This window comes from Eublepharis macularius, chromosome 11 (genome assembly GCF_028583425.1).
Source record: "Eublepharis macularius isolate TG4126 chromosome 11, MPM_Emac_v1.0, whole genome shotgun sequence".
NCBI lineage: Eukaryota > Metazoa > Chordata > Lepidosauria > Squamata > Eublepharidae > Eublepharis > Eublepharis macularius.
Genome location: NC_072800.1, coordinates 85,001,045 through 85,025,911, shown reverse-complemented (window position 1 = coordinate 85,025,911; position 24,867 = coordinate 85,001,045). Strand labels below are relative to the sequence as shown.

The following is a 24,867-nucleotide window of genomic DNA, read 5'->3' as shown; positions in this document are numbered from 1 at the left end:
GTCTTAGATTGGAATTAACTGAGTTTAGGATCTCACTCGCAGAGAGCAAGCCTAAGCAGGTCTACTCAGAAGCGAGCCCCGTTATTCAATGTGGCTTACTCCCAGGAAAGCCAGAGTCTTTTAAGCTGCGTTCTTCGGCTACCAGAACCAAGCATTAACCTCTTGGCTCCCGAAGGCTCTCATTGTGGTCTTGTATGTATCCCACCCGAAGGAACGACCCTGCTCGAAGAGAAGAGGGATTCATTTATTTATTGTTTTATTATTTATTTATTTTAATATTCATCGACGTGGAGGCGAGGCGCAGGCAACGGCCCACCTCACAGGACGCCCGTTTTGCTCCTGCCCCCCTCAGGCGGGACGCGGCCCGTCCCGGAGGAGCCAAGATGGCGGCCGGGTGAGGCCGAGGCGGGGGCGTGGCCTCTGGCCGTCACGTGACGCGGCTGAGGCGAAGGCGGCGCCTCCATGTTTACTTTCGGTTCTGACGGCCGCGGCCTCCTCGCCTTCCGCCGGCCCAGCCCAACGGCCTCCGCCCGCCCTCCGGGTTCGCTGTCGGATACCGAGGCGGAGAGGGAACGGCGCAGGTGAGTGGCCGTCTGCCTTGCCGCTACCCCCCCCCCCGCTCTCAGATTCACAGGCGCGTTTCTTGTGGCGGGGCTATTTGGGCCTATAGCTTGGGTTGCCAACCTCCAGGTGAGGGCTGGGGGGAATTACAACTGACTTCAAGATCAGTTCCCCTGGAGAAAATGGCTGCTTTGGAGGGTGGGCTCTGTGGCATTATACCCCGCTGAGGCTCCTCCCCTCCTCAAATCCGTCCCACCCCAGGCTCCACCTCCAAATCTCCAGGAATTTCTCTCCCTAGAGTTGGCAACCTTGAAGTTTCCCCCTCCTCGTTCCTTATTTTGACTGTACATAAGGAGCTCCTCCGCTGTGGGCTTGGAGGGGGGAGATAGACTAGCCTCTCTGATGCTCAAAAGGGTGCCCTGGCTAAGGTTGCCAACTCTAGTGTGTGGAAATTCCTGGAGATTTGGGGGTGGAGCCTAGAGAGAGAGGGGTTTGGGGAGGATATAGTGCTACAGAACCCACCTTCCAAAGCATCCATTTTCTCCAGGGGAACTGATCTTTGTGTGGAGAGTAGCAGCAGCAGCAGTAGTAATAACTGTGCTTACATACCACTCTTCTAGACAAATTGGTGCCTCAGAGTGGTGAACAACGTCAGCATTATTATCCCCACCATCCTGCTGGGGAAGTGGGGCTGAGAGGGGGGGGCTTACCCAAGCCTCCTGCAGAGCTCACAGCAGTCGTAGGAGTTGAACCAGCAGATAGCTAATTCACAGCCCAAACACTCACTATGCTATAATAACTGTGCTTATATACTGCTCTTCTGGATAGGTTAGTGCCACTCTCAGAACGGTGAACAAAGTCAGTTTTATTTTTCTCCGCGCAATACAGCTGGGGAGCTGGTGCTGAGAGGAGTGGCTGACCCAAGGCCACCTGCAGAGCTCATAGCAGGAGTGGGATTCAAATCAATAGTGTGCTAATTTACAACCTGACCACTTCAGCACTATGCTGCAGCGGCTCTCATAACAACTGCACTTATTAACCACTCTTCTAGGCAGATTAGTGCCTCACTCAGAGCGGTGCTATAATAACTGTGCTTATATACTGCTCTTCTGGATAGGTTAGTGACCCACTCAGAGCGGTGAACAAGGTCAGTGTTATCGTTATCTCTACAATCCAGCTGGGGAGCTGGAGCTGAGAGGAGTGGCTCACCCAAGGCCCCCTGCAGAGTTCATGGCAGTAGCGGGAGTCGAACCCGCAGAGTGCTGACTCACAGCTCAACTACTTAGTGAGCTGAAAAGAATCTCTATGAATTTAAATTGACTAAATCCCCCCTCTAAACGATCAAAAAATTTTAATCAATTAAAAAGAATGTTGAACTACAACCGGATTCTCCCCAGCCCCCCTTTCGGTTTTCATTTTTCTTTGTGCTGTCTGTGACGTGAGAAATGCTTATGAATCACATGCTGTAAATGAAAGCAAAACTAATGAATCTGTTTTACTGCATAGTCCCAAGTAGCAGATGGCAACATTGAAAGATGGGTGCCAGATCTGTTAGTAATCATAAATGAGTCTCTTGAAATGTTTAAGAGGCTCTGTATGTAGTTTTTTTTTAACAAAATGCTCTGAGTTTTTCCTCCTCTAATTTATCTTCTTCTTTGAGATTTCCTGTCTCCCTCCAGCTGCTTAGGATTCTTTCTCACACTGGGCTCTGCTTTCTGTTCTGGCCAAAACAGAAACGGCAATGCCAGGCAAGGAAGAGCACAGATTTGGCTGGATGGAAGGAAATAATCTCAGTTAAGCTACTGACCTTCTGCTTATCCATATGTCGAGAGAAAGAGAGAACCTAGGAAGGAACCAAGAATTACTTTTTTTCTGGCTTCCTACTTGCATCAAAAATCCAAAAATACCAAAATACTGGCAGGGTTTTATTGGCTGCATCTGCAAAATCTGGCAGTAACGCTGGCTTCACTGGGATCGTTGGCAGGTATTAAAATGTGAAAGGCCTGGTAGAGATGGCAAACACATGCAGCGACAGCTGAACTTCTTGAATTGTGGATATTCTCGATGAGGAAGTTTTGCTGGGAAAAGTGGTTTAAAGATTACATCCTTTTTAACTTTTGTTTCATTTTTGTTCAGGTCAGTTGATGTTTTTGAATTGACCTCTACCCGAATTGTTAAGAGCCACTTGATCTGTAGACGTTATCAAGAACCGAGCTTCTGCTGAACAGTTTTGTTTGTTGCTTGCTTGCACAATATTCTTTTATGGCTTTTTTCATTTTCATTTTTTTTTATAATATACATCATGGACAACCTGGAGCTGATACTGTACAGATAAAAATGCATGCATCATAATTGAATGTTGTTGTAAGAGCAAGCGAAACACTGCTTGAACAAGAGTACGCGACAATGCTAATATTGGCATCACCCTGCAGCAGCCCTTAAGAGCTCTCTAAGGCTGCGCTCTTTCCGATTGGCTCCCAAAATTCAGTTTTGTGTCTGTCAGCGTTATCAAGTGATAATGTCTTTCTCTATGTTGAGAAAAACTTTACCTACTCATTTCTGGAGATAAAGCTACTATTGGAGGCATAAGAGCAGGCCAAACCTCTCTTGTCATTTGGTAGCCCTGGTCCAACACCATTTTATCTAGGATTTCTCCCAGACTTGCTTACTTAACTTTATTTATTTCTATTTCTATTCCACCCTCCCCACATTGGCAGGCTCAGGGCAGATACAGTGGCACCCACATAATACCTAACTAGGATTTTAATTTGTGAAATGATTTGTGAAATGATATTTTATTATACAATGATATTTTATTATACAGTGTTATCCTAGGAATAGATACGAAGATGTGTTTGGTGCGCTGTAGATTGCTCATCCATCCCCATTAATCCATTTACAAGCTCAGACACCAGGGTTTTTTCAGTGTTTTCCAGTGTACGATTTTAACTTGTCTGTAGCTTCTTATAAAACTCTGTTTTACAAGAAAGGGAAGAGCTATATGAGCAAATAAAAACATCATGATAAATTATCAACAAACATCTGTTTCAAATTCATTGGCTGCTTGTTACCAAGCTTCTGCTGCTTGCTTGGATAATATTCTTTTATGACTCTTTTCATTTAATTTTTGTTTTAAAATGTACATCATTGACAACCTAGAGCTGATACTGTACTGATAAAAATGCAGGCATCATAATTTAATGTTGTTAGAGCAAACAATGCTCGAACAGGAGCAAGAGTGCGAGACGGGCAGTGCTAATCTTGGCATCGGCCTGAACGCTTCTAAATCAGCTCCAAAATTCAGGCTTCTGTCTCAGATTTATTTAGTTATTCAGGCCTGCTTACCACGCTATTCTCAGCAGAGGGCGTGGTGAGTGTTCTAGGCTCTACGAACATCTGCAGACCCATCAAGTAAGCACAGTGTGCGGCTCTCACAGCGTGAACGCCACAGCTTGATCAACAGCTTCAATGTGCTTGCTTTCATACATGTTTCCACATTCCTAAGCACGCCACTGTAGCCTCAATTGTATCAATTTCCAAGTCTATGAAATGTAGTAGCGTTTTTAATGTTTTCTTATAGAGGATCTGAAAAAAATTGTGCGGGTATTGTTTTTGAGACGAGAACAAGATTTCAGTGCCTGTTAGAGCAACTAGGATATGTGAGAGTCGATATTTTAATCGTTTCCTGTGCAGGGATGGCACAGAAGAGGTATCTTGCAGCAAAGCTGAAAAACTACTTAAGGGAAGACAAGATTCAGCTATGGAGACCTCCATATACAGAAAGCAATAAAGAGGCCGGTGAGGGGCTGAAGGTAAGTACAGAGTAGCCTGCCACATTGCTACTTTTTTTTTTTTAATTTCATGTATAATTACTCCTCTCGTGTTCTTAACAAATTCATGTTACTGCCTTAGGATCTTGCCCTGCAGTATTCAGCGAGGCTGAAGTATAACAGCAAGGAAATAGAGGCCCTTCTGGAAGAAATACGCTGTAAAACAATTGAGCGGGGAACTGGAAATGAAGCTTATAAGGCAACAGGCGTTGCAACGCTGGAAGTGGCCTTACCTCCTAGGATGGGTAAAGTAAGCAAGCTAGCTAAAGAAGCGTATGTAAGACACAGATTAATCGCTGTAGTTATGTAATGAAAGAATATATTTCACATTGTATTGTCGAAGGCTTTCACGGCCGGAGAACGATGGTTTTTGGGGTTCCTCAGGTTACAGTGAAGCCTCCCGCCATTAGCATTCCACACCCTGGGTAACTCTTACAGAATGACTCAGCTCAACCCCACCCCTCCTGAGTAGATACAAATGACCTACATCTTTTCCACACTGTGACACTGAGAGATCTCTGTCTTTTGGTGCTACACCTCTGAAGATGCCAGCCACAGCTGCTGGCGAAACGTCAGGAACTACAATGCCAAGACCACAGCTATACAGCCCGGAAAACCCCCAACAACCATATTTCACATTGACCGAACTGCAGAGTAAATTGGCTTGAAGAAGGTTTTCAGTACAGAGAGGTGGGACAAGGATCCGTTGCGGGGCTCTCGTGGCCCTTTCTTATATGGCCAGGGTAATTCCTATCACCACTTTAGAGTCAGGAAGAAATTTTCCTCCTGACCAGATTGGCCAGGGATCCTGGAGGTTTTTTCCCCTTCCTCTGGGCTTAGAGCGGAGGTCAGTGGCGGGATGAGGGGAGGTAGCTGTGAATTTCCTGCATTGTGCAGGGGGCTGGACTAGATGACCCTTGTGGGTACTTTCCAGCTCTGTGTTTGTTTTGAGGTAACCTTTATTCCTTTACCTTCCTCAGAGGCAAACTCAGAATTAGAATGAAGCATTGTACACACGATTAAATTCTATGCTTGTAAGCAACACTTTACTTATCCGTTACTGAGTCAAATAGACCCCAATTACATTCATTGTCAAATATTTTTCCTTATGTTTATCATGACTTCAATCTGATTTTTTAAAAAAAATTGAAAACAATTTCATCATACGGATTTGCAAAAACTTTTGATACATGCAGACTCTAAACTCAGAAACTCTGGGAAATAAGAATTTTTAGACATTGGAATGGATAATGCCTCCATCACGCCCCATCTCCCGCAAATAGCTAACAAGATAATTGCAAGGTTTTTCCATGTTACGTGTACTTAGAATGCAATATCGTGGTTGTTTTTTCATTTCCCCCCATTCACTTTAATCAGAGTCTAACCACTTGTGCCCTGTGTTCAGAAAGGGGCGAGGCCATGCAGGGTTTTCTTGTGGACAGTGAATCTCTTCCAGTTCCACACACACACACCCTCTTGTATGCTTTTTCAAGGTTCTTCCTCCTAAACAATTAGCTTCACTTTTCTCTCCACATCCACCAGACCCAGTCCCAGCCTTGGAGAGTATCTGGGAAATGTAGGCCCAGAGGTAAAATTTCCAGCAAGGCTCAAGGCCTGTGTTTGAGGGAAAGGCTGTTTGAGGCCTGTAGGCCTTTCCACTCCTTAGGCCTAGGATCATGATGCCTTCCTAGCAAAATCTAAAAATTGAATGAGGTACGGGTGCAGCTAATACACCACAGACCAGAAAAGCTTCTTCTTATATAGGAATGCATGGAACGTGAAATGTCACAGAATAGGTGGGAAAAACGTTACATGCCTTGGTAGTTAAGGCATAATAATAGAGACCCATTTTTAATAGCTTTGCCTTGAAATAATAATAAAGGGGCGAAACCCCTCTAGGTGCCCTTTTGGGTCATCGGAGCAATCCGAAAGGTCACTCAATAATGGAGACAAGTAGCAGGGTGGGAGCGAGATCCAGAGTGGGGGCGGGACGGGGTGGAAGGAAATACTTTGGGCTGTGAGAGGGAAAGGGAAGGAGCGTTGGCAGAAAACAGTGAGTGAGGTGAGCTAGGAAGGAAGGAATGGGCAGGTGGGCAAGAAAGAAAAACGGAGAAGGGATGGGGTAGAGGGAGCAGAGCCATAGCAGGAGGAGGAGGAAAGGTTGGGCAAGCAGGATGGCTCGAGAGGGGAGAAGCGTAAATAAAACTCATAAGAATACTATAAACCACAATATAGTAAAAGAAAGATATCTTAAGTATTAAGAACCAGCGATCATTTCACAAGCAGCTTACAAACATTGCCAAGCAGGAGGAATTTACCCAGAAACGGAAATAGAAATATCTGCAGTAGTAATAGCTGTAATAAGCAAAACTCAGTCAGAAGACTGGGGAAAATAAATAAGTTTTCACCAGGTGCCAAAATCTCAATGAGCTTGGTGCCAAAGAAACCAGGGGAGGCATTCCGTTGTCGGGGCGCCCTGCTTCTCGTCTCAGCCCACTCCTCGGAAACAAGAGGGAAGTGCAGCAGGGCTTCCAGCTACGCTCTCTGCTGAGGGGCACGGACGTATCGGAGAAAGCTGCCCTTTAGCTGGGTTAGCCTGAGACTACTTTTTGCATTGCTGGATCTGTTTGCTTTATAGCTGTTTTATTGTACTAGATTTTTTTTAAAATAGCATCACAAGCTGTCCTGGAGATACTTTGGTAGGAAAGCAGTATATAATTTAAAAAAATAGCTGCAGGTTCCTAGAAGTGATGACTGCGGTTGCAGCCGTTGAAAAATACTGAGTCGTGCTGGCAGACGGCGCCATCAGGAAGTGGGGTCATTGTAGTTGACATCCCCATTTACTTATCACCTTCTCCAGATTTCAACTCCCACACGTGCTTAAAATGAACTGCTTCAGTTGAAAGGAGGGCGCTTCCTATCCTAAATGTTAATGCTACCGTTAAGAAATTAATACGAGGTTTAATGGGTGTTGGGATTTGATACGCCACTGACACAGCCATTTCTCAAGCCCCCTGGGCAGACCGTGTTGCAGATATTATGCTTTAATTAACACGCACAAGTAAACACTCTCCCTGAAACAGTGTGGTGGAGGGGCTAGAGTGATGGGCTCGGATCTAGGCTCAGCCGTGGCAGCTCTCTGGGTGGCCTTGGGCCAGGCACAAACTCTCAGCCTAACGTACGTCGTTCGTTGTATGGGAAAAATGGAGGAGAAGAGAATGATGTAAACAGTTTGGGGGTTCTTATTGGGGTATAAAGGAAATAAAAATAAACAGGGCAGTATGCTTTCGTTCTAAACTGTTCTGTGAACCAAAAGAGCAGTGAGGTATGGATAACAATAGCAGCAGCAGCCCAGTCCTGTGCTAGGCAGCTGTGCTAGGCTAGCAGAATCATAGAGTTTTGCTATTTCCTCCAGCTTGTGCCAGAAAGACAAGATTGCTTCAGCAGCCTTTTGAGTGTGGCGCAGGGCATCAGAAGTAACTCCACCTCAGTCACTGCCTGCCCCCCCCTTCCCTGTGAAGTCCCTTTTGTGATAGTCACCTGGACCTTGGCTCGTGATACGGGACATATCCACTGTGCACTGAAGTGTAGGATCAGGCTTTGGGATAGTCTTAGAAGCAGGGAGGCTAACTTGACTTGAACTCTAAGAACAAGTGACAGTATAAGCTAACACAGTTTCCTTCTATGTACCAAGAAAAAAGTGGGGGCAAACACATTCCCTAATGAATCATTATTCTGTGGGTTTACGTGCCTCCCTGTTCCACTTCCCCTTTCTCCTGCTTTAACTTCTGAAATCAATTCCGGAACTTTGATTTTCCTTCCATTTGTCCTCTCTCTTTTTTTTCCAGTCCGCATTACTGATCAGCACAAGTGATCGCGCATTTTGATGAAAAGCAGTATTAAGCAAGCAGATGAGGGCATCAGAATTCCTCTTATGCTGTGTTTTATCAAGGCACACAAGCACTCGTGCGCCTTGATAAGATGGGCGGGAAGGGAGAATGAGAATGAATATAAGGGAATTAGACCATGGCAGATTTGATGTGTGCTGTGGTCTCTTATGAAGTCCAGAAGTAAAAACAGAAGAATGACAGATATTTTAAAAAATATGGTTCCTGCAAACAAAACTGAGTAATTCAAGACTCTGAAAATCTGGAGGTCAGTTAGGGTGGGAAGAATTTTGACAGCATCATCAGGCAAATCACATTTTGCTAGTACACAGTATTTGTATTTATAATCTGCAGACAAGAAAAAATGTGCTGGAGACAAAATTGGTCATCACAGGCAAGGAACTCCGATCTCAGTAAGTAACCACGGCTTGGCCTTTTTTGGTTTTTTTCAACATTCAGTTGTGTAGTTCTCTTTTATAATACATACTCAGGATGAGAAGCCTTTCTGAAATATTCTGAGATCCTGCTCAGAAGCATCCAGGGCTTTTTTTCTGGGAAAAGAGGTGGTGGAACTCAGTGGGTTGCCCTTGCTGTAAATGGTCACATGGCTGGTGGCCCCGCCCCCTGATCTCCAGACATGGGGCAGAGCCACCAGCCATGTGATCATTTTCAAGAGGTTCTGGAACTCCATTCCACCGTGTTCCCACTGAAAAAAAGCCCTGGAAGCATCCCTTGAATTTCCCGGGAAGTGGCGTCGACATACATAATGCTAAAAGGGTACAGTAGGATCCTATTCCACTTTATTCAGAACTGATTTTCTAGATTCCTTGGACTTCATCTGAAGTTGAGTATGCACAGAGTTGGAGTCCTTGTGTGATCACAAGGACTCCAGAGGAGTTAGCCGTGTTAGTCTGTGGTAGCAAAATCAAAAGGAGTCCAGTAGCACCTTTAAGACTAACCAATTTTATTGTAGCATAAGCTTTCGAGAATCACAGGACTCCAGGGACTGTTTAACCACTTCGTCTCTGGACCAAATTGCTATTAGGCTTCCATTTTGTTGGGCTTTCTCCACCCCACCCCCCAAATCTTGGCAGCTGAGATCCCCTTTTTGCCAGGCACATAAAACCTCTGAGTGGGTGTTAAGCCATCCTGAAGGGCGGTATATAAATGGAATGATGTTGTTGTTGTTGTTGTTGTTGTTAAAGTGAGTGTGGGGCCTCCTGCATCACAAAGATTAAGGGGGGGGGCAAGATCCAGCATAATTCCAGGTAATTTCATAACTCTTGGGCAGAAAAGTAGCCTCAGAAAGAGAAAAGCCTCTCCCTTCACTCAGACCTCAAGCTGTTAGGTCCTCTTGATCACCAAGTATATTCAGACACAAAGGATCCTGCTACTTTAACATGTCTGCTAACCAAGGCCTAGGCATGCATTAGCACTCTCATCTAAAAGGCTCTCCATTCACACTGACCTGGTATGGGCCCATTGGAATTTTCTGCCCAAAATCAGTGAAGTAAGTGACAGTAGAATCTTAAAATTTACACCCATTGACTTGAATGGATTTAGACGCGTGTAACTCTGCTGTGTGTTGCCTCCAACGCATGTCTCTTCCCTGCCATGCTAGTTACCTGAATATCCCCAGGACCAAGGAACTCCATCCTTCTTGCCTTCAGCCACTCAAGGGATCAAGCTGGTTAACTCACCTGGAGTCCCCTCCTCTTTCTCCAAGCCCGGGGGGGGGGGGGAAGCACCTGTTTTCATTCAAGCCTTGGGCCAACCAGAGCTTACTGCATTGTGAATTTCTGCCACTATCGCGCCTGTGTAGTGTTAAGGAAGTTCCTTATTGTCATGCATTTTTTGCCTTCTGCCTTATTTCCTCCTTTGGATCGCCACTTGAATTACTCCTTGGGTCGCTGTCTGGTAGCCCTGGCAGCCTGTGCTCATGTGCTGCTTCACCACATACCCTGAGGTCCAGTGCGCAACTGTGTCCCAAACTTTGAAATACCTTTTGGGTTACTGACAGTCCCAGTGCTTGGGACCCCTGCACCAATATTTGGAACTTGCATAGTTAAGAGGCTGCAAGCCCCTGCTGCACCATCTCTAAACTCATTTCTTTGGCCGCGTGCGTCCCATTTTTTAAAAGTGTTGCATCTTGCACAGTACAGATGGGGTTTGGAATAGTAATTCCTTAATAAGGGCATTTTGGCATCTGTTGCTGTAGTATACCTAATATTGTCATGACTGCTTCAGCGTGGTAATTGTTTCCCTTGGCAAGGTATCTCTGACTTCATCGTGTTTAAGGTCTTAGAGCTTGCTCTCAGAGCTTTGTCAAATAATGACTGTATGACTTATGTGCATTCATTTAAGCTAAGTGTAGAACCCAAGGTGGCAGTTCTTCAAAGAAACAGGTAGCAGAAGGAAGACTGTCTTCTTTAGGCTCAGATTAACCAAGAGTGAGTTCGGGGTCAGATTGGAAAGTGAGCAAATCCACATGGCTCATACATGTTCAGGCTGCACATAGTAACAGCCATTCGTGGTCTACAGTTGGAAAGGACAAGCTGCAGAAGGGACAAAGTTGTGTATCATGTATACATTTTCTCTGTAGAAATATGGCTGTACACTTTGTGAAGCCAGTTTGACCTAAACTGATATGTTTTTCTCTTTCTTGGTCTTCACAGTAGCTGTGTATTCAGTTTGATTCTTGGGGGATGGGAATGTTGGGGGGAAGGGGAATGTTGCTTCAAAGAGATACTCAGCAATATCCTCTTAAGCCAAAAAGCTTTTAAAAATATCTGTTGTTTTGCTTCACAGAATAGCACAAGCATATGGCTTTGAAGAAAATTGCATCAAAATAATAATAAATAAGAAGCAACTTGAGCTAGGTAGGTATCTATTGATACGATGGCTGATGGGTGATACTGCCATCATTTAAGATGGTGTCTTCTTGATTCTTAGGACTCCGTCTTCCTATGTTTTTGGTTCCAGTATCCCTCACTTTATCTGGCGTATTAATCTAACTCGTTTTGCAGGGAAAACCCTGGAAGAGCAAGGGGTAACACACAACGTCAAAGTCATGGTGCTGGAGCTGAAATTGAGTGAGGAAGAGACCAGAAGAACAGTCCGAGAGGAGGAAATGCAGCATGAAGAAGAGACAGTGAAGAAAAAAGAAATGCACAGAAGGATGCAAAGAACCAAAAAGGGCCTCGAAATGCTGGCAGAAAGAGGCAGGTTACAGTTATTAGCAGCATGAATGAAAGTGCCAGTAATTAAATATTTAACTCAAGTTAACTTGGGAGCTACAGTTTGAAAATTCAAGAATCTCCTGTCGTCGTATCTGATTGGACTCCAAGGACAGATACAGGAGCCCAGCTGACAGTCTGTTAGTTCGACAAGTTGTGGGTGAACCGCTCTACTCCATTGGGCCTCTTACATTCCTTGAGTGTGTTGGCCTCTTTATGTACACCTCTTTATAAAACTGCCCTCATTCTCTTCCTCAAACCACTTAGTTTGAGGAGAGACCTACATTGGTCAGATTGTCACACTAGGACTGGAGAGAGATGAGTTCAAATCCACCCTGAGGCCTGTATCACTCCGTGAGTAACCTCGATCCAGTCATTCACTTTTGGCTTGAGCCTACCTTTCAGGCTTGTGAGAATAAAATGAGGGAGGCTCCATATGCTCCATGAGAAAGAGTGGGACAAAAAAGGATGGACAGCTAGATAGATGTTAGTGCAGTTCTTTGGATCTCTTTAAACTTAAGAACTGGTACACGTCAGTGGCTGAAATTGAATATGAGTACTGAACAGAAGATGACATGGGGCACCTATAACCCACCTGAAAGGAAGTTTGAGTCATTGGTCTGAATTTAAGGGCTAAGCTCAGATGCATTCGTTGGGTTGGCTCCTTTACCTCTCGATACTCCATCTGAAAAATTACATCCAAGTGTGGTGACCTGTTTCGTTCAGTTGTTTGTTGACAAAAGACAGTGGTACTTGTAGAAGAAAACTCTCTGTAAGAGAATAGGTATCATGTTGCAGTGCGGGGTGTGTGTGTGTAGTTTCTAACGGGTTTCTCATATTAGGAAATCAGTAGGCCGCCTTCCGCTCGTCCTCAGTCTCATAGGATGCTTCTGAGAAAAACACAGTGGATTGGGGGGGGGGGCAAAATTTCAAAAGTAATGCAAGCAGCTGTGCTTCTCACTGTAATGAAACGCACGAACTTTATTTGAATGTTAGGAATGTTAAGGCCTGGGCCTAATTCCTGAAAGTGATGATTTTCTGTAGCCGAAGAGATTCATAATGATTTTTCCTTCTCATTTTTATGTCTTGCTTAAGATGACTCTGTGGATTCGGATACGACGCCGTACCTAGACATAGCAAACCAAACTGGAAGAAAAATCAGTATTCCTCCCAAAGCCAAAAAAGTGAGCAGAGGCTGTTTTCTTTCTCTGGAGGATGAATACACTTTTGCTTATGAGCAGTTTTGTTCAGGCTTTTAATGTTGGTAAATTACCTCCCCCTCCCCTTCCTCTGCAGGCTCTCTTGCTAGCTATGGGGTACCATGAAAAGGGCAGAGCTTTGTTGAAGAACAAAGAATATGCCATGGCACTGCCATTTCTATTGGATGCAGATAAACACTTCTGGTAAGAATCTCTTCACCTCTCTTTCCTGATTTCTGAAGAGGCACTTGAGCCTTTATATAGTGCTGTAGAATATTCAAAGTATTTCACATAAGGTTATGCCAGTGATGGTTGCCGCAGGCCTTGAAGGTGAGCCAGTGTTACCATCTCCATATTGCAGAAGAGGGGCTGAGTTGGAGCGGAGGATGCATAAGGCCAGCTAGAGGGTTCATTATAGAGGTTGAGATCGGATCCCGGAACATCGTGGCTCCGCTGCAACTCACTCTATTAGTTCGTGTTGGAAGAGGAGGATCCAGCACTCTCTCTCCCCTCAGGTTTCAGAGGGGGACAAACCAGAGAGTTAGAAAGATAGAGAGGTCAGGGCAGTCTGTTTGCTGTTTACTATTGTTTACCGCTCTGACCATCCTTTAATATGCAGATTGATATTCTCAGGATTTCCTCCTCCTGACTTCCTCCCTCTCTCTCCTTCTCTTCCTGGTTTTGTTCCAGGCAACACCTCTCTCCTTCTCCTCCCTCCATCTTGGCAGCAGGGATGCAGGCCTTGTCCTGCCATCCATGTCCATCCTTAGACTAGACAGGTAGTTAGGATCTATCTGCCCTCCTTTCCTATCAGAGTATGGAGTTCCTTCAATAAAAGAACTCTCATTTCTTTTCTAAATATAAATCCAAGTGTATGCTTTTATTATTTTCTTTCCTGCACACACACCAGCCAGCAGAACGAGCTCACAACCACCTATCATCACGGTTCCTATGCCACATGATAGACTCTGCTAACAGCCCAAATGTGAAATCCTTTAGTTAGATTTCTGGGGCCTATATAACAATTTATTTATCATTTAGCTTTTCATTGCTTTAAGGGGGAATGGTACCTATCTCATGTGCTTTTCATCAAAAGTGCATCAGCTCTTCTGATAGCTGAGCAGGGAATGCAGTGTGCCAAATATTTTCTTGCTGCTTTTCAGCGATTGTGGTTCAGACCTCCTGACCACCGTCGATAATTATGCAGTGTTGCAACTGGACATCGTCTGGTGCTACTTCCACTTGGGACAGCTGGATTGCCTCGATGATGCTGAGAAAAAGCTCCTTGCTGCCCACGACTGCTTCAGGAAGTGTTACGGGGAGAACCACGAAAGGCTGGTCACTATAAAAGTAAGCAAAAAAGAAAAGAAAAAGATGTGTGTGTGTTGGTTTAGGGTTATCCTCTGCTTATTTAGAGCTCATTTGGTTTTGGAAATCTGACCTTTCCAAAGCAGACAATTATCCTCAGTGCTCAGGTATGCCTCTTTCCTTCACTGTGAACGCTCTTCAGAATTAAAGGATGTCCCTGCCCGAGGTGGACGTGCATAGATTCCAGCTCAAGTTCTGTAGGTTTGCCTGTCGTACATCTCTCTGGAACAAATTGTCACACACAGCCCTCCCCAGTAGATACAGGCCAGCAGAGAGCCTAGGCAAAAGAGGCCCAGTGATTTTGACTTTGTCTGCTTAAGCCTCACTGGCAGGCAGAAGACGATTCCACTTTGAAAGCTTGTTCCGACGTTAAAGATAGGCACGCTTCAATTACTTATTTACAAAACTGCAAACACTCAGGAGATATTTCTTCTTTGCCTCTTAAAAGGGGAAGTGAAACTGATAGAGCCTTTGGGAGGCAAAGGAAATTAACAAACCCTCTGAGCAACATCCCCCTGGCTCTGTAGAGAGAGGAAATTGACAAAGCCTTCCGACCTCTTTTAAAACTCCGCTTCCTGGCTAACATTGTGACTCTCTTCACGTGCTCCTCCTCCTGTAATTCGTCTCTTGTAGCTTGGCTCTGACAGCACGTACTCCACCTGCAATGTATAAGAGTTTGGTGACAGACCTGGGGTGGAGGTGGGAGGGAGGGTGGATTCTGAGAACAAAGTTCCCTCAACATAAAAGATGTGGAAGCCACCATTGTATATTGCTGGTTTTTCATCTGGCGGACCTGCGTACTTGCGCATAAATGATTGTGACCTTTGAAATGCCGGCTTGGGCCATTCGTGTAAATGCATGTGTGCCATTTTCAGGTGAGAGCATTTCTCGGTAAGTGCATCTCTCTGTGCAGGCAGGTCAGAGCCTGCCTAGAGGACTGTATAAATACAGTAGTCCTGAATGAGGTCTGTGGGCTGCTCTTCCCTTTTTAAAATTGCCACAGACTTGGTAGCTCTTTTCATAACCTCCAGCTGCCATTCTTTGAGGTTTGGAACCTTGAATTAGCCTGACAAATAAAGGAACAATTCTCCGGAACAGTGCGTGCATTCAGCCTCCTCTTCCAATTAACGTTAACAAAAGGAGTGAAATCTAATCCCACCCCCCATGTAATCCACTGGGAAGGTGCTTCCGTATGTTAACAGAAATAGGTATTTAAGCGGCAGGAGGCGGCAATCCAGCTGGACCCCTGGAAGTGAAATGGGGTGTCACAAGAATCCCGGTCCTCTTCCACAGCCGCCGTTCGTTTCAGTGGGACTTATCCACAAGCCCCTTGAAAGGGCCCTGGTATCTAAGGGTTCAACCCTCTGACTACTGCTCCAAGTGCTGCTCACAGCCACTCAGACCCCTAGTAGCTCTCCTGGGGGATTGGAACACCCTGTTTGTTTGAGATTTCCCAGTCTCCGGGTTCGTTTCACTGGGTGGATTTGCACACAGCTGATCAGAAACTCAGGACGCAGGTTTAAATATAATGGTTGTTTATTAGCTTAGGAGAGTGTCTGCAAGGGTGCAGGAACCACTCTGTAGGCACAAGCAAAAGGCAAATAAAATAAACAACTTACCTATTTCTGGCTAAAGCTATCTGTCTAGACATGAAGCTTGCTAGCTTGCTTTTCTCTGAAGAGGCTTGAGTTGCTCATACTCACAAAGTCCCAAACCATGCCAGGCTGCCCTGGTCCCCTCAGGCCTGACATGGAGCAAAGCATCTCACATGCTGATGGAATGAAGATAGCAAGAAGATGGAAAAAAACCAGGTCCTAGTGAGAGTGAAGCATGACTCTGAATGCAGCAAGGAGCCGTCTTTTCTAGCAGCGTCAGCCAATCAGGGCGCACTTTGCTATCGGCGTTGCTGGCCTGAGAACAGGAAAGGTGTACGTGCAGAGCTGAGACTCCCTTCCACCCAAGGACACCTAGTCTGTGCAACAGCTCCCAGGTGCAGTTGATTAACTGAGCTGTTCATTCCATTCCCAGGGTGGCAGGCCAGAACTGGGCCTGTGAGAACTTAGGAGCCTGAACCAAAGTACTTAGAGTAGGCATGTACGTGCAGCTCTTCTAGACACCTGGGTAGACAGGAGTGTGAGAAAGAAGGGCATCAGAAGTTGGAAACTGAGGGAAGTTTCTGACAAGGGACCCTGTCTGGGAGCCAGTGAGCAGCGTTACAAATACAAAAGCAAGTTAGATTCTGTGACGGACTGGATCGGATGAAGGCCAATAAATTGAAATATTGGACTAGACAGAATTGGCAGAGGTGGAGCCTAATGCTGACCTTGGAACAGGAATTCCTCATTGTGTCTTCTGTGCAGTCCCACTTGGGAACTGTGCATGCACAGGCTAGTCTGCGCATGCACAGTTCCCATGTGGAACTGCACAGAAGAACACTCGATGAACAACAGTTACAGGTAGGTGCAACCCTGTTTTCTTCCCCATATTGGATTGTGTGTGCAGCTTGGCCATATTTCTAGACTCAACATGGCCTTTAAATGCTGAAGTAATGGAAGTTGCCCAGAACACCTTTTGCCAGCTGCAAGTGGCTCAGCAACTGCAACCCTTCCTAGAGACAGCTATGCTGGCCCCAGTCACACTTGCCTTAATAACAGGCAGACTTAACTCTTGTAGCACATTCCTTGTGAGGAGCCGTGAAGACTTCCAGGAACTCCAGTTAGTCCAAAACATTGCCATCAGAGTTACCATCTTAAGCCAGTGTTATACCATCGACACTGGCTTCCCTTCTGTTTCGGGGCTCAATTTTGACTTTAAAAGCTCCAAATGGCTTCAACCCAGAGTTTCTGAAGGGCTGCCTCCACCCATATCAGCCAGCCCATGGCCTTCCTCAGGAACCAGCCCTAGCACAAATTTGGTGAGTGGAAACCCAGGGGAGAGCTTTACCAGTTACTGTCTGTTCTCTGTGAGTCCCTCCCACAGGAGTTGAACAGCTTCTCCACTCGAGGCCATCTAGATGGATTCGAAGGCCTGTCTTTTTCCCAAGGCTATTTGAGTCGGAGCAAGAAGATTGTTGTGCTGGCAGAGCGGGACTCTTAGAAATTTGTATTTTATTGACTCGTTTTGTATTTTAATGATGCTTACTCTGTTTAACTGAATGTTTATTGTGCCTTACTAGCTTTTAAAATAGATTTTGTTTTGTAGGATACAGTGCTTTGGGGACTTTTAGTTAAAAATTGATATGTAAATAAACTAAATCGAGTAGTGCCTGCACCAAAAAAAAGATGTAATCTGTATTTTCAAAGGGGAAGCCATATCCGTCAGTCTGTAGCAAAGTAAAACTGGTACTAGATGGCACCTTTAAGACTAACCGAGTCAGACCTGACTGGCCTTTCTCATCATTCTTTTAAGTGTAACAACCACATTGTTCCAGTACCTTATCTGAGCTGGTATTCACAGCTGAAGGGTTTATAACAGACTACTCTCTGCCACAACTCCTGCTCCCTGCACCTTTTATATCCTGTGATTTTGTTTATAAATGTCTATATGCAATTCCCATTTCATATGCATCCGAAGGAGTAACAACTCAAGCTTATGCTAAAATCAATTTGGTTAGTCTTAAAGGTGCAACTTGATTTCTGTTTTGGTATTCTGTGTGAAAGCATTCTCTCTGAGGCTGGCATCTACCTCTCTCTTTTAAACGACTCCAGAAGTAAACAGACAGAAGGCCAATAAGCAACATCTGTTTTTAGCTTCAAATCGCAGGTGGCCTCAATTTGTAAATCTTTGTTTTTCTTAGGGAAGTTCTGGGAGAGAGCAGGCTTTATTTCTAAGGCTTTACCTGCTTCAAGGAATATGCCATTATCATAACGGCAGAGAAAAAGAGGCTTCTGAATGTCTGCAGCAGGTAATTTCTTTTTAGCTTTTTGCATTCACTAAATCCCTTCCTGAGGTTACAAATCTAGGAATACTTACCTGGCATTACAATTCATCAGACTCAGTGGCAAAGACATAGGGGTCAGGCCACGCCGTCTTTTTTCCTTAACGTAAAACTGACTTCCTGTTCCTTCTCTCCCTTTAGTCAAAGTTTATTTCTGTATAGCATACATTGGAAATGGTATGCTTGTATTTGACTTTCCCCCCATTCCTTCTGCCTTTTCAGGCACATCGTTTGTTTCAAGAGCTGTGCATCGACCCCGAGAAAGTCAACAGCTTGTTACTTCTGGGGTTCTCTGCCCAGGAAGCTCGCCTGGGTCTCCGTGCTTGTGATGGAAACGTGGATCATGCCGCCAGTCACATTTCCAACCAGAGAGAGGTACGGGGCCAGGGAGATCTTGAGCCATTCTTAAGGCTGTTCTTGTGTCATAGTGATGCAGTGGTATACAATGAGCATAATATGTACACATGCATAAAACATGTCGCCACCAGCTCAGTTTAGCATCGTTTTAAAGGAGATGAGAACATGTGCCCTAAAAACTATGAGTCTCTCTGCACAAGACATCTGAAACGTGAAGAACAACCAGGGCTTTTTTTCTGGGAAAAGAAGTGGTGGAACTCACTGGTACCATATGTGCGCACATGCGCACGCTCCCAGGACCACGCAATGATGTCACTTCCAGGAAGTGATGTCATTGCACAGGGCGGAGGGCCCCCCCCCAAGGATATAAAAACAAACAATAAGGAGGCCAGGCTTAGCTCTAAAGAATTAGAAGCAAGTCGGCTGGGTTTAAATGCCCCTTTCCATGCTGCTGTGCAGTAGCACAGAAAGGGGCATTCAAACTAGGGGTGTGCATCCCCTCTTGTCAGCTGAAAAAGGCAGCTGGCATTTAAAAGGCTTTTTCAGCTGATGAGATGGGAATTCCCTCCCATCAGCTGTAAAGCAGCTGGCATTTTGAAAGTCCATGGGGAAATGGCATCTCCCTGTGGGCCAGCTGGCATTTAAAGGATCCTTTCCCTGCTGCAAAATGCTGTTCCACCGTATTCCAGCAGAAAAAAGCCCTAAAGAACACATGTCGGAAGATGAAATGTTAGCCCAGAAGGGTAGTTTTAAAAGACCGAACAAATGCTTTGCTATATACTGGAGCTGTGTGAAGGGGCTGTGAAATGCCAGAAGGGAAACTTGAGCCCATTAGAACCTCTCCAGATCCAAGCCTGGCTCTGGAAGGCAGCTCCAGCCCATTTCCATTCCTCGCTGCCCTCTGGTTGCCATCCCACACAGTTTTAGACTGAAGAGGTGAAATTGACAGACCCTTTCCGGTGGTGAAGATGAAATTAACAAACCCTGCGAGGAGCGATCTCCACCCCCTCTGTCTTTTTAAATTACATTTCCATCATGTAGAGAGACTCATTGTGACAGGAAAAAATGAAGACGCATTCGAGAAGCAGAGTCATCTCCCAAAGGGCAAACAGCCCGATCCCTGCGTTCCGAGGGGCAGAGCTGTGCTCTCAATCTCATGTTGTCCCCTTACTTGAAAAGGTCTTTCACCAAATTCGCGAAATTTTTGGACTCATTAGTTGCCATTTGGACTTGTGGAATGAGGGGAGGGGGCTCCCCTTGAGAAGCTCGGTAAACGGAATCTTTGTGCTGCATTCAGCTCTTCTAATTGCACCTTTAAAATCCGTTGCTTAGTTCAGAGCTGTCCAGGGGAGTTTGAACGGGTTTCTCCAGCTCTTTGAGTGCTGCCAAAGATGCAGAAAAGCGTATGCATTCACCTGAAATAGTTGTAGAGTGTGGGAGAAGTAAATCGCTTCTTGCTGCTTTCATAAAAGAAGGCGAGCTATTCATCTTCCTTTGGTGTAGGCACTACTCATATTTATTCTTGCAGGAAAAGGATCAAATAAGACGAGAGGAGCGAGCTAAACGGAGAAAGCGGTTAGAGGACATCAACTCCTTGAAAAGTATGGGCTATTCAGAGCGAGCAGCTAGAAAAGCTCTTCACCAGGCAAAAGGAAACCTTGAACTAGCGGTGAAGGTGAATGCTCTTCCACACAATTACTTTAGCAGGGCAGTGTGTTGCGGGAAAGAGCTCTGTTTTATATTCTCAAGCCCTCTTCACCCTACCAGCGCCAACATTATTGCCTTTATGAAGCACATCACCTTGAAGCTGGTGAACCAGGTTTCACTGTATTTCCATTCCCATTGTACAGAATTTTTGAGCCTTTTCATCATAATGGGCCGAAAGTCCCAATTCTAGAATTTGCATTCTAAGGCTTTGAGTGGAAAAGCTGATGGATTTCAGCCACTGAGGAAGTCGGAAGAGGGAACAAATAGCTGCTTTGGGGCTGTGGCTCTTTCCTGCAGAATGTAAGCGCAAATGTTACAAGTGAGAAGCTGTACCAAGTGAGGAAGCTTCGTGTCTCTTCCTGAGTACCTGCTGTGTGAGCGTAGCCAGTGCCACCCAGCCCGGAAGGGGAATCGGGACATTATCATCTCAACAAGTCTTCAGCTTCAGGTTCAGTAAGAATTAAGATTCCCTTAGGATGCAAATCTTAAATGCACTTACCAGGAAGCAAAGCCTGTTGACTTCAGTAGGTCTTAACTTCCTCTGAACAAACATGCTTAGGGGCAGCTGGTTCTGGCCCCTCCATTGCAAACTGGCCGAGAGGGAGCTTCAGGAAATTCAAATTCAAATTATTTTGCATGTTAAAAGACCAAAGCGACTGCAAAATTAGAAGGGCGGCACAGTATTTGCCGAAATACTTTATCCATTTTTAATGTTCCGCAGAAGTGCTGGAACCAAATGCAAGAAAACCCTCTTGTTTTCCACTTACAAGCATTAGCAATTCATGTAGAGTTGTGTCAGGTTTTCATACTTTGGGGCACCTTTTGTCAAAGTTTCATGGAGAAGCATTAACTCTGTGCAATGCTGAAGAATGGTTTCCATTCCATAGCCGTGTTTTGGCCCTGAAATTGGAGGCTGGGCTCTAAATGCCTGCACTCTTCAGTTCACGTGCTCAGCAGCGCTTTGGAAAATGTGAGCCCAAACACCAGTGTTCCATGGAGCCTGACAAATGGCTTTTGAAATGAAGGGAAGTTTCAAGAGCAGTTTGTGATGTGGCTACATTCAAAGCAAGCCGGGGCCTTGAGCGTGCCTGGAGTACTGGCCAGAGTACAGCAAAATTGTCTACCTTGCAAACGTGGAGGCTTCGATTTTTGCAGTGCTTCAGTTTTGGCAGTCATTTGAAAATCAAAAAGTAGTCTGCTGTTACACATAACTGAGACTCTGATCATTTCCAGGCTAGCTCCCGATGTGGTTCGGTCTTACCTGTGGGCCATAGAAAAAGGAAAGAGAGTGGTACAGCAGGGCCCAACGATTGAAGCATGGAGCAATTGCCTTGGCAGGGGTTCGAGTACAAACGGAAAAGGGGGGCGGGCTCTGGCTCAGTGGCGGGGCACCCCTTTTGCACACAGTCCCCAGCATCACCAGTTATAGGAACTTAGGAGACAGGTGTTGGGAAAGACCTTTCTCTGCCTGGGAGCCCGGAGGGCCATTGCCTGCCCGCCTCTTGGCTCAAATGATGCTTACAGTGTGAGGATCAGCCCGTGTATGTACAGCGAGAAAAGAGTGAGGTGACCAATGTGGTCTTGGCCAGTTAGGTGGTCTGTTGTTGTCTGGATGTGGCTCCCAGCCCAAATGGGTTGGGCAAGGCTTTTGCACTGCTTTTGATTAAGCTACTTCCAACCCAAGCAATCCAGCGTTCCCGATTTCTGTCTCTTGTGATGGTCCCTTTTATAATAATAATAGTAACATTTGATTTATATACCGCCCTTCAGGTCAACTTAATGCCCACTCAGAGCGGTTTACAAAGTATGTTGTTATCCCCACAACAAACACCCCGTGAGGTGGGTGGGGCTGAGAGAGCTAGAAGCTGTGACTGACCCAAGTTCACCCAGCTGGCTTCAAGGGGAGGAGTGGGGAATCAAACCCGGCTCTCCAGATTAGAGTCCCGCGCTCTTAACCACTACACCAAACTGGGTCTCTTTTTTTGCTTTCTTACTGTTGTCCTGGTGCATTGTCTGCCAGTGTTTTTGTGTATTAATGCTTTTAGGTAAGCTACACTGAGCGGAAAAGAGCCCCATGGCACAGAGTGGTCAGCTGCAGTACTGCAGCCCAAGCTCTGCTTGCAACCTGAGTTCGATCCTGGCAGGATCAGGTAGCCGGCTCAAGGTTGACTCAGCCTTCCATCCTTCCAAGGTCGGTAAAATGAGTACCCAGTTTCCTGGGGGTAAAGTGTAGATGACTGGGGAAGGCAATGGCAAACCACCCCGCAACAAAAAGTCTGCCAAGAAAACGTCGTGATGCAGCGTCCCCCCATGGTTCAGTAATGACTCAAAGCTTGCACAGGGGACTACCTTTACCTTTACACTGAGCAGAATTGGAAAAGCAGGATCTAAACATTAATACGTAAGCCATTCTGACCCGTGGGTTCCAGGGACACATTTGGCCTGGATTCCCCTGTCTGAGCCCACAGCTGTCCCTCTCTGCTGTAGGTTATTCTCGATGACCCCCAGCTGCTGCTCCCAGAGGATGATGATCCATTGTTTGCGGACACCTTCCAGGTTCCCCAGGAAAGCATTAACCAAGTAAGTGCTTTCAGGGCATTTAGAACATCAGCTTGCTTTAAAAAAAAAAAACAAATCCAGTGATTTCAAGGCCAGATTTAAACGTGAGGCACAAACACTTGTCTGTGGAACTGTGCGCTCACACAGCATCTGGCTTAAACTGGGACGAGCGCAGTGCAAGGTCCCACAGCATCACACTGAAATCTGTTCTCTCAGTGTTTGTTCTCTCGTCAGTTTTGAGCCGGCCTTGGCACATTCCTCCTTCTGAGCCCACATCACTCATCCCTTCTCCAGAACCTCTTGGCAGCCGTATGTGTACCCATTGGCGTGTGCATGCCCGCACAACAGATCCAGTGGAATGCTTTTGCATGCACACAGTGAGAAGAATCCGTCTCCAAGCCACGTAGAGCTCTTATCAGAATTGGTTGGGGTGTCTTATGTCGGATGGGGCTATAAACTCATGCACAATGCAGCGTGGACCCTTCGCTTTACATATAACGATTGGAGCGCATCTCATTTTTGCAATCCTTTTTTTAAAGTGGGCACATAACTGCTTCGTTCATGGCAACTTATGTGCAGGGATAGAGGCTCATACAAACAACGTACACCCAGCCCAGCCCAGCCCATCAGGGATTTTATACTTAAAGATTTATAAACTGCCTCATGGGACTCCTAAGCTATGAATCAGAGCAGGGTTTTAAATTCTTTTGCCTCTTATTTGTAACAGTGTTCCCCCCTCCCATGAGCTCCATATCCCCGTGGTGGTTTGAAGCTTCCCGGGGAGGGGCACATGTCTCTCCGCACAGCCTGTTGCAGCTCCCAAAGAGGGTCTGAGATGGGAATGCAACTCTGAGCACCTTCAGAGAGAGAAGGCAATAAAGTGTAACTGGCGAGAATAAATGGCAGTAGTCAAGCTTGCGTTTCCTTGTCTTTTTATCACCTAGCTGGTGTATATGGGATTTAATCCTGAGGCAGCCGAGCAAGCCTTGAGAGTGTTTAAAGGCAACGTCCAGCTGGCCGTCCAAACCCTTGCCCATTATGGAGGGTCCGTTCCTGACGAGCTACAGGCACCTTCTGACAGCACCAGCACCTCTCCTTCGGAGGAATCCAGCTCATTCAAAGATTCTTCCACAGGCTCTGCAGGTGAAGGGAATGGTTTTGGAATTGGGCAGGAGGGGGATGCCGGCAGAGGCAGGGAAGGTGGGCCACAGGGTAGCATGAAGATCCCAGTATCCACAGCACATAGGCAGGCCTAATCCCTTCATTTCTGTGCAAGAAGCCACTTCCTTACACGACTGACCCATTATAGCGAGAACATCCAGTGTTAAGTCACACCCTCAGCTACGGAACCAAGCCATTTGGCTCAAAGTCATCAGGTGACACCACGCCTATGTGAATCTGCCCCTTTCCTAACTTCTCAGGATTCCCATTCCTCTGTATTTGCTGTGCCCTTGGCCCACTTAACTTCCTAAAATTGTCATGTGGTGTTTCGGAGCGCTTTTTGCCGGGTTGCGTGTCGGAATCCTCTGGATTAGTCTCTTGTGATATTGTGCAGTGGAGAGATTCCACTGCAGTGCCTGTGGTTGAGCCTGGTAAGGGGGGAGAAGTGCTTAAACAGCATCTGCAACATTTCTTACTTGTAGGCACTTCTGGCGCTTCAACTGATGAAGACATGGAAGCCGATGCGCTCAATGAAGTCTTAAAGGATATTCCAGAACATGAAGAAGATTATTTAGATCTCACACTGGAGGAGGAAGAAACTGTCATTAACGAATACCTCTCGTACATACAGCACTTGCCAACCCAGCCCAAGTAGCGAAGGCCCTTAGAGACTTTGGCCTCCGTTATGTCAGACTGCACCATCTGGGCTCCAGCCCACAGAAAAGGAGGCACACGCGGATCTCACCGAAATCCATGGGGCAGTTCGGTCATGACTGTCTTGAAGTCTCATTCATTTCAGAGGGAATTCAGCGCAGCTCCTTTTGTCTGGGCTGGTGCCGTGGGTTGCAGACACACCTAACCCAGGCTTTTGCCAAATGCCTTAAGCTCAGTAAGTTGCGTAAATCCTGGTATATATAAAACCTGGATTGTTAGTTGATTGTAGAGCAACACTGGAGGGGCAAAACCAGTTGCAGAAGAAATTTTTTTACAGAATACTGAGAACTTCACTATATATTGGTGTAAAATCTATTTAAGTGGTAGAGCAAATAAAACACTTTCCATCTG

General features: G+C 45.8%; 1 protein-coding gene across 1 annotated transcript; it reads left to right on the top strand.

The window, feature by feature from the left end:
- Nucleotides 1–458: 458 nt before the first annotated feature.
- NUB1 (negative regulator of ubiquitin like proteins 1) lies at nucleotides 459–24,867 on the top strand. The gene is made up of 15 exons (XM_054991461.1): nucleotides 459–581; nucleotides 4,255–4,373; nucleotides 4,474–4,641; nucleotides 8,633–8,691; nucleotides 11,087–11,157; nucleotides 11,305–11,499; nucleotides 12,610–12,698; nucleotides 12,811–12,917; nucleotides 13,877–14,063; nucleotides 17,878–17,985; nucleotides 18,241–18,393; nucleotides 19,904–20,050; nucleotides 22,570–22,662; nucleotides 23,586–23,784; nucleotides 24,285–24,867. Exons 2-15 carry the CDS (start codon nucleotides 4,257–4,259, stop codon nucleotides 24,455–24,457), a joined length of 1,866 nt encoding a protein of 621 aa, XP_054847436.1. The 5' UTR covers nucleotides 459–581; nucleotides 4,255–4,256; the 3' UTR covers nucleotides 24,458–24,867.